The 12,798-nt window shown below is 37.2% G+C and overlaps 1 protein-coding gene across 1 annotated transcript in view; it reads right to left on the bottom strand.

The window, feature by feature from the left end:
• Window positions 1-12,798, bottom strand: part of LOC145981412 (cell adhesion molecule Dscam2-like) — an 842,890-nt gene that overhangs the window by 25,677 nt on the left and 804,415 nt on the right. The window contains 3 exon segments of the mRNA XM_083114650.1: window positions 1,406-1,549; window positions 4,193-4,336; window positions 11,552-11,758. Of these exon segments, the coding sequence (XP_082970776.1) occupies window positions 1,406-1,549; window positions 4,193-4,336; window positions 11,552-11,758 (495 nt within the window).

Raw genomic sequence — 12,798 nt, forward strand, 5'->3', positions numbered from 1 at the left:
ATCGCTGGGAGCCAGATCAGGACTGTAAGGTGGATGATCAAACAACTCCCAGCCAAATTTCGTCAAAACAGCTGCTGTGCGCCGAGCCGTATGTGGACGAGCATTGTCATGGAGGAGCACAACACCTGCAGTAAGCATGCCACGCCTCTTGTTTTGAATGGCACGTCGCAATTTCCTTAGTGTTTCACAGTAATGGTCAGCGTTCACCGTTTCACCTCTGGGGAGGAAGTCAATGAGCAAAATGCCCTTCCTGTCCCAAAACACGGTGCACATCACTTTCTGTACCGACAGCGTCTGTTTGAATTTCTTCTTGACCGGAGATCCACTATGCCGCCAATGCATTGACTGCTGCTTGGTTTCCGGGGTGAAGTGCGAAATCCACGTCTCATCGCCCGTGACGATCCTGTCGAGGAAATCATCGCCGTCATCATGGTACCATTGCAGGAATGTCAGTGCTGCTCCTGAACGTTTCATTTTGTGTTCGGGTGTCAGGTTTTTCGGCACCCACCTGGCACACAATTTTTTGAACAGCAGGCGCTGCGTGACAATCTCATGCAACACGGATCGCGATATCTGTGGAAAAAGGCTACTCAACTCCGTAATCGTGAAGCGACGGTTCTTTACGATGCGCTGCCGCACCAGCTCAACCAGATCATCAGTGATGAGGGACGGACGCCCACTGCGCTCTTCATCATGGACACTTTGACGACCTTCCGAAAACTGCCGACACCAGCGACGCACCATCTGGTTACTCATAATGTTCGGCCCATAGACCTCACAGAGCTGACGATGAATGTCAATTGGCGCAATGCTTTGTGCATTGAGGAACTTTATCACCGACCGAACCTCGCATGCGGCGGGAAAAGGAATACGAGCTTCCATCTCGGACCACTGCTGCCTCGCTACTGGCGCCGGGCGGGATCTGTCCGCCTGGCATATGATTGATACGTCTTAGCTCTGCTGCGCATGCACAATTTACACGGCTCATTATCTTTACTTTCACGGGGGAAAAATAGGGAAACTTACTTTCTGGATGCGCCTCGTATGAAAAATATAGAAATTGCCAGAAAATTTGAAGTTGTCGGATTTTTTTTTGTTTTAATTGCGTGTCTGCATTGGTGTTTTATTTATATTACATCTAATTAATCTAAAATGGGGTACAATATATATACACAATAAATAAGAATCGTTGTGGTAAGCCAGGTCAAATTTTCAGAATATGCCACTATTTAGGGCATAAAAAAATGGTTCCTTCCATTCCATTCTGATTCTACTTTTATGGGTGCACATTATGAAATTGTCAAAGCCAGTAAGCAACTGTGAATAGGCTAACTTTGATGCTTCTAATGAACTTCAATAATGATTTATGATAGAAATAAAAGTACAGAGAAAAGTATTGGCTTACTTCTTCGAAGACAGAAACAGACTCCACCAATGGCAACAAGCACAGCAATAACTGAAATAACAACTGGAGCAATAATTTGAGCATCCATATAAAAGGGTGTTTCATCTGGTCCTTCCGTTATTGCATTTCCTGGTAAAAGTAATCCTGCATAAATGAGAGAAATTTAGTTAGTATACATAGGGTGCTGGGTAATCTGAATTATTTGCTATGTTTTATATGTTAAATATAGCTTCTTATTAATTAATGTTTATTAAAACTGTTTTCATGTACAATCCAGAAACATGAACAACTTGTATCTCCATCGCTGTTTCTCTCTAAAAAAAATCATGCATTCTGTTTCATATAGGGCTCAAAATGGAAATTTTCATTTACTTTCGTTAACATGGTGTTGCCATTTTTGTCTCATTTCGAAATATAAAGAGGCATGCAGCACAAACGATTTAATTTGAGTTTGATTTAGGATGCCCAGTCCATTTTATACCATTGCGTTAATCAGGGAAAATAAAAAATAAGAAAGTATGAATGAAAAAAAAGGAATGACCATAATAAGATAACCTGAATTTGTGTAAAGATCTTGTGCAGGAGGATACCTTTATCAGAACAATCAAATTCACAAGACACAACAAATAATAATAATTAACAAATAAAAAGTTAAAACGAGGACCACAATGCACAAAAGATTAGGGCAACACAGACACCATCATACTCTGCTAAGCTTCCTCACAGCAACAATGCATCTCCATGTAGAGGTGAAGCTTATATGAATGCTATAATATGTACTATTAAAGAGTATTAACAATTTAGTTCACACTGAATAGAAAAATGTAGTAAAACATATAAAAAATATACAAACTGAAACACTTCGTTTCTGATGAGATAAAATGAGAAGGTTCCAGATATTCATGAACCAGAATGCTGTTCCGGTCTGCTCCAGTCCATTTCGATCCCTGGTTTCATGAATTGATATGATATGATTTGTGGTGATTGATTCATGTTAAATTGTTGGACTTTTAACCACTGTTTTTAGTTTCTATTTATACCTACGTTTCAGAGATTGGTTCTGCCTTCATCCTCAGGGTGGTGTGTTTGTCTCTAACTTGTTATCAGTCAGTAGCGCCAGAACACATGATGTTGTTTTGGAAGGTGTCCATATGCATTGTTATAGTGTCAAGTATGATATAAATAGAGTGCCTGGGGGGGATTATTTATCAATGGCCAAGACTCCACCTCATCTAGTGGTCTGGGTAAGACCTATTTTTGAATGTAAAATGCCAGGGAGGATAACCATTGTGGTGGCCCAGGCTCCACCATGCCAGATAAGTTTGGGGTTGATACTTGAAGTAATCAACTTGAAATTTCTCATTCAGTGCTGCTTTCAAGTTGATTACTCCAAGTATCAACTCCAAACTTCTCTTGCATGGTGGAGGCTGGTCAATTGCAATGATAATCCTCTCTGGCATTTTACACCCAAATCAGATCACTAAATGAGGTTGAGCCTCAGCCACCAATAAAGGCCCCTTGTTCACATCACACTCGACACGATAACAATGAATATGTATGCCTTCCCCAAACACATCATGTATTCAGTGACTACTTAGTGGTTAGCATGCTATGACAGCAGGGGTTCCGGGTTTGAATCCCAGCCTAAGCATAAGTGTTCTTTGCAAGTGGCCCTTCATCATATCATCACTCATCCTCATATTCACAATTAACCAAAAGTGACAGAAATGTGAAGTATAATGAACCAAATCATCAAACGCACTACCCTCAGGGTGAAGAGCAAACTACTGTCTATTTACATATAAATATAGATAAATATGTAAATAGAAACTAAAAACAGTGGTTAAAAGCCCAGCAATTCAACATGATATGATCATGTTGAGCATTCAGCCAACTTTGCGGAGGTGTAAGAAGGTGCTAAAATGTCAACATATCTTCCTCATAGTATACCCTAGAAACTGCATTCATATAGGCCAACGAGGCTCTGATGTCTGGACCCACTGTCAGTATAATCCTTGATGGGGATGTGCATTACCCTGCATTTTATCCTGTTGTGTATTGAATATCCTCCAAGTGCTTCAGCTTTTATCTTAGGTATAGAGATTCAAGTTCTCTGACACTTTTATTGAATCAAGTCTTCATAAGGACTTGATGATCCAATTTTTTAAAATTAATTCACAAGCGCTATCATGTACGTATTAAGTTTTGATAAGGGGATTTTCTCTGTATGACATGATGGAGGAATGGCATAAGCACTGATGCACCTATAATTTTAATGTTAATCAATCAATCAAATCAATCAACTTCACACATGACTAAATAAATTAAGTTCATTTAATATCAAAAAAAGCATTTCATAACTTATTTTGAGTTTGGCAGGATTGTCCTCATCATTAACTTTGTGCTTTGGGGCCAAAAGGATTTCCTTAATAATTTGCAGCAGTTATATTGCAGTATAATGATATTCGAGTTGAGTTGGTGTTTTAAGTCCACTTTATGCACAGTAAGGCTAATCGGGACTGGACCTACAGTTTAAAGTGGGATCCGAACCACTTGTGCCTCCACCGGGTATCGAACCCAAGACCCCTTGATTACAAGGCAATGACGCTACCACTGCACCATGGGGGAGGCCCGTATAATGATATTCGTACACATGTGTGATGTTTGGCTTCAATTTTTGAATTAGTAGTTATTGAAATCCAAATTAGTGACCCTGCAGATAATGGGGGAGGGAAGGGGGGATGGATGTTATAAATAATATATTTCATATAAACATTAACAACTCACCTCCTGTTGGATTAAGAGTGGTGAAATCATATTCTCCAATAGTAGAACCAGCATTATTGTGAGCAGTAACCCTTAGCAGATAGTGTGTGCCTTTGACAAGTCCAACAATTGGAAATTTCTGTTGTGGAAGCACATTGTTGGAAACTGAAAACAAATATATACTTTTGTAAAAGTACTAAATAATATTCATCTGATTAAAAATTCTATGAAATTAAGGGAGAAAAGTCGTAATAATAGAATAATTAATGACGAAAAAGTACAAAAAGACAGTGCAATTTTTTACATATGTTTTCTAAAAGGAAAGTCACAACCCCAAATAATACCTTTATGCATTTTTGTTGTCATCGTGTATTTCTTTATACTTATTGGTTTGTACTGAATCACTAGGATCCCTCACCATCTTGTGAAAACTGTTTCTCATAATAATTATTGAAAAGTAACATGTGACATTATTCTTTATGCAGACTTTCTTTGGGTGTGCATTGTTACCTGTTACCGATGGTGTTTCAGCTTGATTTTGGGCCATGGTCCCCCCAACTTTCTTCCTCCAGAATGTTCTGTCTTGGGCTGCTCTTCTTTACTTTCTGGTGTGAAGGATGGAGTCTGCGTCCTTCTGGATACTGTCCTCCCATCTGATCCTTGGTCTTCCTGCAGGTCTTCTTCCTCCCATATTTCCTCCAAACATCTTCTTTGGGATCCGCTACATGGCTAGCCCAGTTTAGTCTTTTTATTCTTATGTATATGGAAAGAGGTACTTCCTTATAAAGTTTGTAAATTTCGTCATTATATCTAATTCTCCACACTCCTTGTGATTGAATAGGGCCAAAAATCCTTCGGAGGGTTTCACACTCAAATGAGTCAAGTTTGATAGCAGCTTGTTCCGTAAGAGTCCATGCTTCACATCCATATACTACAATACTACGAATGAGTGTTTTGTATAGCATCACTCGAGCTCTCCAATTGACATCTCTACATCTGATTAAAGGTAATATTGAGAAATAGGCCTTATTTGCTGTTTGAATACGTTCTTGTATTTCTGCTATTTCTTCATTTTTATCATTCAGGTTAGTGCCTAGGTATGAGAAGTTGTTGGTCATTTCGATGTTAAAGTTTACTATTACCATGTTCTGTTCACAGTTTCTGCTTTTCCTTGACTGGATTAGTATCTTTGTCTTATTCTCGTTAATTTTTAGTCCAACTTTTTTGTCTTCCTCAGTCAGGTCCTTAAACACTTCCTTTACTTTTCTTAGTGATCTACCCATGATGTTAATATTGTCTGCATATCCAACTATTTGTGTAGATTTGTATTGTAGAGAGCCTCTGGTATCAATTCATAGCTGCCTGCAGTGACCTTTCCAACAGTGTAAGTCTAGCATGATGAAGGTTATTTCCCGTTGTGCTTATTTTTGGGCTGACATGGTTAGTGATTTATCCACCCACATTGACCTCCCCCAACATTTTTTTCAGAACAGTTCCCTGGAATTTTTCACCAAATTAAAAATTCTGGATATATCCCTGGGATTGGTGTTTTCTTTGCTAGGCTGTGTATCTCCTACATTTCAACTGATAATTAAGTCAGTCTTATTCCTATCACAATGAGTAATGTATCGATAAAAAATAAGCAAAGTTAGATAAAATGAATAATAATAATAATAAACAAACAAAGGAAACAGAAAAGTGTTGAATACTTTTTACAACCGCATAACCAAGTATCAGCTCCGTACCATGAATTGCAAAATCGGCGCACTTTATTTTTCGTCTCTGTTACTACTATATTTTTCGTCTCTGTTACTACTATATTTTTCGTTTCTGTTACTACTTTATTTTTCGTTTCTGTTACTATGTCTGCTAGAGAAGGAAGGGGTGGGCCTACCTATATCCACAAGTTTCTTCTTAGCAGCAAAATCCTTGCTGGACAACGGCGTGATCAACAAGTTCTCAACCCCACCACACAATCACACTCATTTTATTCCATAATGCACTTCACTATCACACCACAGCACGGGTACGACAGTCCACTTTTCAATAGATGGAATTCGCAAAAGCAATACCTTGAGACTTTAACAAACACACAACAAGAAGGGGGAAACAAAAAGAAACCAGATCCAAAATCAGTCACTGCTCAAAGCAGTGATCTTTCGGACTGTGAGGGAATATCCCTTTCGGATATAAATAAATTCCCTCTCTTGCCTTAAAATTCCCTATATTTAGTAAAAAAAAATATACAATATATAATATAAAAGAAGTGCTCACAAATTGTAGGGATATATCCAGAAATTTCTATCAAAGGACATGTAAGTGCTTTCTTAGGATAGTGTAAAAGCAAATCTAGCACCTAAAAGATCATAAATAGGCTTTTTGTACATTGTTCGAAGAGCGTTTGAATCACAGACTATGTAATTAATAATATTTGGTTCACATTTGACATGAAATTTGTAAAATTGGTTCAATCTTCAGTTTTCATTAACATTTATTTATTTATTTACTTGTTTATTTCACTTTTTAGCTCAATTATTACCAGCTGAGTTCATACATAAGCGGAAAACAGAGATCTTAATATTTCTAATGTTTATGCTCTCCTACAAGCAAAAAACAGAAAAAAGAATTTAGCACATCAATGTGTATCTAGTTTTCCCATATCCCGCAAATTTCTAGGTTTCTCCTTTTCCCCCTTCCTGTTAGTTTTTTGCTTCAGAATTCCCTGTTCCTGGAAAAAATAGGGATGACCAAACGGATCCAGATCCGAAAAAGCTGGATCCAAAAATTGTGGATCCGGATCCGAAAGTTCCGGATCCGATAGTTTCCTATCTCAATCCCATTATAATATTACCACACCTTAAAAGGTATTATGATCTTCGATTACAAAGAAATTTTTCATTTGTTAGTCCTACAAGATTTTTTTTTCAAGTGTTGTTCCTAAAATAATTTGCTATAGATCGGCTAACACAATTGTGCACAAAAATAATCTTACTTGTTTAACATAAAATGTCAGAGGTGATTTTCTAAATTCCATTGAAACAAATATGTATTCATTCGAATGTATTGGAAATGGAAACACACATAAATGTAAGACATTCCATTCCAGGATGAAACCTTTAACACATTTAACAAGATAAATGTTATACAAAAATTATACAATTGTTCTACAGTTACAGTTTTAAAAATTAAAATAAAACATTATAATATATTCTGTGTTATATAATTACAAAGTGTAAGACTAACAAGTGTAAGACTAAGTGTCCCCTTCCGATTTCCATGAAACTTGGCAGGTGTATAGAAGGATTTTCGTTGGGCGCTCTGGCAGAGTGGCTAGCAAAATACAAGGTCCCAGGCTTGTATTCTTCATAAAACATGCATTATTATATTCATATTTCTGGTTTTAATTAATTTTATTATTTTTTCCTTGTATTCTACAATTTGCAATTAATCAGTGTCACTCACATTTAGCGTTTTCTTCTCTGATTGTGATCAACGATTGATATTCTTGATTTTCTATGTGTTTGTAGCCCATATCGGTCTGGGGGGGAGGAGGTTAAAATTTTCTCTTAATTTAGGCTGGGTGTGAACACCCAATGATTTACTTCACGCAACATCACTGGATTGGCCTATCATATCTCTCTATCTATGGAGTCATTAGCTTGCTGGAAGTCAATGAAGATTTGTAAGACATCTATGTTTCCTTCCCAACACTTCTCTAATATTTGTTTTACTGTAAATATCTGGTCAATGGTGGACCGGCCTTTCCTAAAACCAGCCTGGTATTCTCCTATGATTGTTTCTGCATATGGTTCCAATCTGCTTCTTATTATTGATATTAATATTTTATATGGTGTGCATAAGAATGAATACCCCTATAGTTCTTACATTCCAATTTGTCACCATTTTTGTATATTGGACAAATTATGCTTCTCTGCCAATCCTTAGGCATTTGTTCCAGAGTCCATACTTCTGTTATCAATTGAAAGAGTGTCTCCTTGAGTTTGATCCCTTCATTTTTCCACAGCACTGCTGTATGTCATCTATTCCTGAAGCTTTATTGTTTCTTTGAGCTTTTAATGCTTTTTCAAATCCTTGCCTTGTAGGGGGTTCACTGGTTCTTCATTTTTCCTGGCAATTCTTTTCCTGATAGTTTCTTTGTGGGCATTCACTGACTGTTTTTGAATTTAGTAGTCTAGAGAAATACTCTTTCCATCTATGTTTGATTGTTCCCTTATCTCCCAGAAGTAGCCCGTCCTTATCTCTACAACAGTTTGTTCTGGTTTTAAATCCTTCTTTGATTGATCTTTCTTCTTTACATGCATGCCATATATGTATTGTTGGACTTAAATTGTTCTCCAATATTAATTATTTTCTCTGTTATATACTTCCTTTTCTTTTCCCAACATATTGTGTGTACCTCTTTTTTCCATCTCTCTCATTCTTGCTTTTTTCTTCTTGTTGGATGACTTAAATATGCATGGTATCTGTAAGAACACATATGAAAACTTGCAGTCTGGTAGATGATGACTCAGTCATTTGCTAGGTAAACGTTCGATGGCTTCTGTGACTGAGGGGAATGTATGACAATAGGGGAAATAAAACTAGGGGGAGTAAGAGAGACGGGGATTTTTGGATGGAGTAATTGGAGAGAGATGGAGGTCGATAGAGGGTTACAAGAGACACTACATCTTCGTGCTGAGATTAGGTAAGCTCTACCTTTATTTCTCAATTCAACTATTTCTTTGCAATCTTCATCAAACCATTCCTTTTTGTTGTTCTTAATGCTTGTTCCAAGAACTTCCTTAGCTACTGCCTTGACATTATTCTTCATTGACTCCCATTTATCCTCTATGTCTTCTGTAGGGTCATTTTCTTCACTCTGTAGTTTGTCTGATAATGATGATCTGAATTGTTTACTAGTCTCTTCATCTTGAAGTTTTTCAATGCAGTTTTTTTAGCTTTGGGAACACCATCTGCTCTAGCTTTCATTATAAGGCATCTTAGGATGGCTTTAACTAAGAAATGGTCTGGGCCACAAATGGCACCTCTGTATGTTCTTACATCTATTATGTTTGATGCCCATCGTTTTCCTATTAGTACATGATCTATTTGATTTAGCGTTGATCCATCTGGTGACATCCATGTCTGTTTATGTATTATCTTGCGTGGAAAGAGTGTGGAGCTGATTATAATATTCTTTCTTGTTGCAAAGTCTATAAGTTGTTGGCCATTCTCATTGCATTCTTTATGTAGACTCTGTAAATCAATTGTTCACTGGTAAGCTTCTTCCAAGTCTTTTTGTGCATTTAGGTCACTCATAATCATTTTTGCATCATTAGATGGTATAGAGTTGTTCAAGCTTATAGTAAAACTGGTCTTTTGTCAGCTCATTCTTGTCCTCAGTTGGAACATAGGCATTTATAATTGTCATGTTGTACAGTTTTGTTTTCACTCTTAGAGAGGCTAACCTGCTATCTACTGGGGTAAATTTCAAGATACTGTTTCTTATTGATGCATCCACCATAAAGGCCACACCACCTTCTTTCCGGTCTATTGATTTGCCACTACTAAAAATGTATTGTGTGTGATCTTGTGTCCCAGACTTCCTCTTTGCCACTCCATCTTGTCTCTTGAATGGCAGCTATCTTCACTCTATAAGCTAGGAGTTGCTTTGTGAGTGTCTTCAATGCTCCAGCTTTCAGGAGAGTTTGAGTGTTCCATGTACCAAATTCGTAGTCCATTTTTCTGTGCTTATTTCGTCTTCGGTTGCTTCCATCGTTCCGAGCCTTCTGTTGGGGTGGGGATGTCAGCCCCACAACTAACCCCCAACCTGCAGGACCAGGTCTTTGGTTTCAGGGTCTCCATCCCCTAGGATGGTTGCTTTCATAGCTCCAGTGTCCATCCTACCCCTGGTTTTACATAATATACCTGGTTTTATACAATGCAGCATAGTCTTCCCCCAGCAATCCTGGAGCGCTGATCAGTTGCTTCTTAGTCTGGCTTCTCCCCCCAGCCTGCCCGGCATGGGAGACCCTACCGGTAGCTAGCTATGCTACCGCCGGTATAGCCTGGGGGTTCATTGAAGCAAGCAAGCCCCACCACTGGGTTTGCACTGAAGATTTGCAAATCCATACCTCCTACACATTTAACTACTCAGAACCTTCGAAAGATTGGTGATTAGAATGGTCATTTCCTAATCAGTGTTTCCCATTGTGGGCTCACTTCAGTGGTTATATTACAGATTAACCTATCTGTGCACAAAGTAGAGTACACAAATTTTCAAGTTTACATGTAATTTCCTCCATGTTTCAGTGAAATATATACTCACAGTGGATCTTGGTCAAAGGATAACTGCATATCAGCATTTGATACACTGATATGATACAGACTTTCTGGTGTGTTTGGGCCAGTGGATGGCTGTCAAAGATTTGGATGGGTCACATTTTTGATAAAAAGAAATTATGGTATTCATATTGTTATTACACAATCGAAACAAGGAAGCTTTCCATTATATTTATATATCTATGAACTTTCATTTTATTTTTATCACAAAATTTTTGCCTAGAACATTTTCACAGGGTGAGTTAGCCAGTTTGATTTTGGGTGGGCCACCTCTGGCACTTCAGGATACAGTTCTGCAAGTCTGGTTATAGATTAAAATGTCAACTTTGATTTTTCACACCAAGAATTTCACCCCTTCTTACCCTCTATGCATGAGACCCACCTCTGCTCTTCTATCACTTTTCTGTGTAAAGTCAAAATTAATAAATTTTAAACAATTTTAATTGTGGGGAGCCATGGTGATCTAGTCAGCAGGGCATCTGACTGCCACATGGGAGGCCTAGGTTTGATTCTCAGGGTGGATGATCTAAGGTCAGAATTTTCTAACACTTCTCCTTGCATAAAGCAGCTCTGGGGTTCACCCAGCCTCAAATAAATGGGTACCTTGGGGGTAAAGGTAGCTGGAATGTGGTGCTGATCACACTACCTCCAAAAATGGCCGAGATTGAGTATGGTACCACCATATCTCCCAAATGCGCTTTCATGACATGCTGCAATATGCAAGAACTTTACCTTAATTTTAATTATGATTGAAAGAATATATATTTAAGTGTAAATATTTACTTTTCTGGAATGCTTCCTAGTAGAAAAAACTAATTTAGAGCAATGAATTCTTTACATGAATTTTTTAACCTAATGCCAGTTATTAGTCCTATATACCTATATACCTATATACCCTGCAAATTTGACCCACCTAAATAGTTCATTACACTGAATAGTGCTGACCAGTACAGAAATAAACAAATATGTATAAACTCATCACATGTCAAATTTGATTCACACTATACCACAAGAATTTTTTTTAAAAAAAACACTCACCTACTGCCCAGTCCCCTCCACTTGTTTTATATTCTACAACAAAATATAATATTGGGCACCCTCCCTCAACCCAAGTATTTAGGTACAAAGACACTGATGTCACATTAACTTGTAGAAACTGATTTTTTGATGGAATTCCAGGTTTGGAACCTTTTGTTCTTGTTGATACAATTTTGCTAGGAGTTCCACTGCCTATTTTGTTGAAAGCTGCAATGAATAATTAAAATATTAATTGTCTGGAAATATTGCTTTGAAATTAAAGGCATCCAAGAATACATACTATGAATGATTTTAGAATACTATCTTTAAGTGTAGATTTAATATGAATGCTATAACTTTAAAATTGCAATTTAATACAATTATGCCCCATTAATGAGAAGCAATATTGCAAACACTTTTTTATCACTATGATATAACATGGTTATTCATTTTTTAAAAATATACAGTGTTGTATAAAGACAGATAAACTCTTATTCATTTAAAAGCTATTAGGTCGATATTTATATCTGGTTCTTATACCTATGTATTTTGAAAAAATATATTTACTAAACTCAGGCTTACTTGTAAGATGATTGCATATCACTGTTATGATAATTTCCTGATATATGAAACTCTTTGTAACTTATGAAAAGTGGACTGTAGTAAAAAATATTATTTAGGTGAGACCTACTTGTTTCCTATAATAGTAATTAGGTGATACTGAAGTTATTGCTGATGAATTCAGTTAACTGTAACTTGGATTTACTAGTGTTACTGAAACCAGAGTTTGTAGGTTCAAATATCAGACATAATTTGCATGTTTTTTATATTATTAACGGTATATCCATTTTTTCAAATCTTATCATGGCAAATAATGAAGCTACAAAATATTTAATTTCATGTTGTTCATATAAATAATTGAGGAACATCGTTTCACTTGACGTAAGTCTTGAAGCTTTCCTGGTGATGAAACGATTTTCTCAGCCTATCGACCAGGTGAGTTATGGAAAGGATTCCCATCTTTCAAGAGCTAACATCACTCTCATCTTCAGGGTAGAACTGCAGTGCTGAGCATCAAGCCGGTGTATATGTATTTGGAGATGGATGTTCCTGGTGAAGAAGGTGAACCAATCAGGAGCCGTGTTTGCTGCATCCAAGCTGCTGGTTGACAATTGCTAGCCAGACCAGTTCAAGTCCCATGGCATGATTGAGATTGTGCTCTTCCATGAATGGCTATTCTATGGCCCTTTCAGCAACACAGAAATTAT

The sequence above is a fragment of the Lepisma saccharinum genome, chromosome 2 (genome assembly GCF_977018435.1).
Source record: "Lepisma saccharinum chromosome 2, izLepSacc3.1, whole genome shotgun sequence".
Taxonomy (NCBI): domain Eukaryota; kingdom Metazoa; phylum Arthropoda; class Insecta; order Zygentoma; family Lepismatidae; genus Lepisma; species Lepisma saccharinum.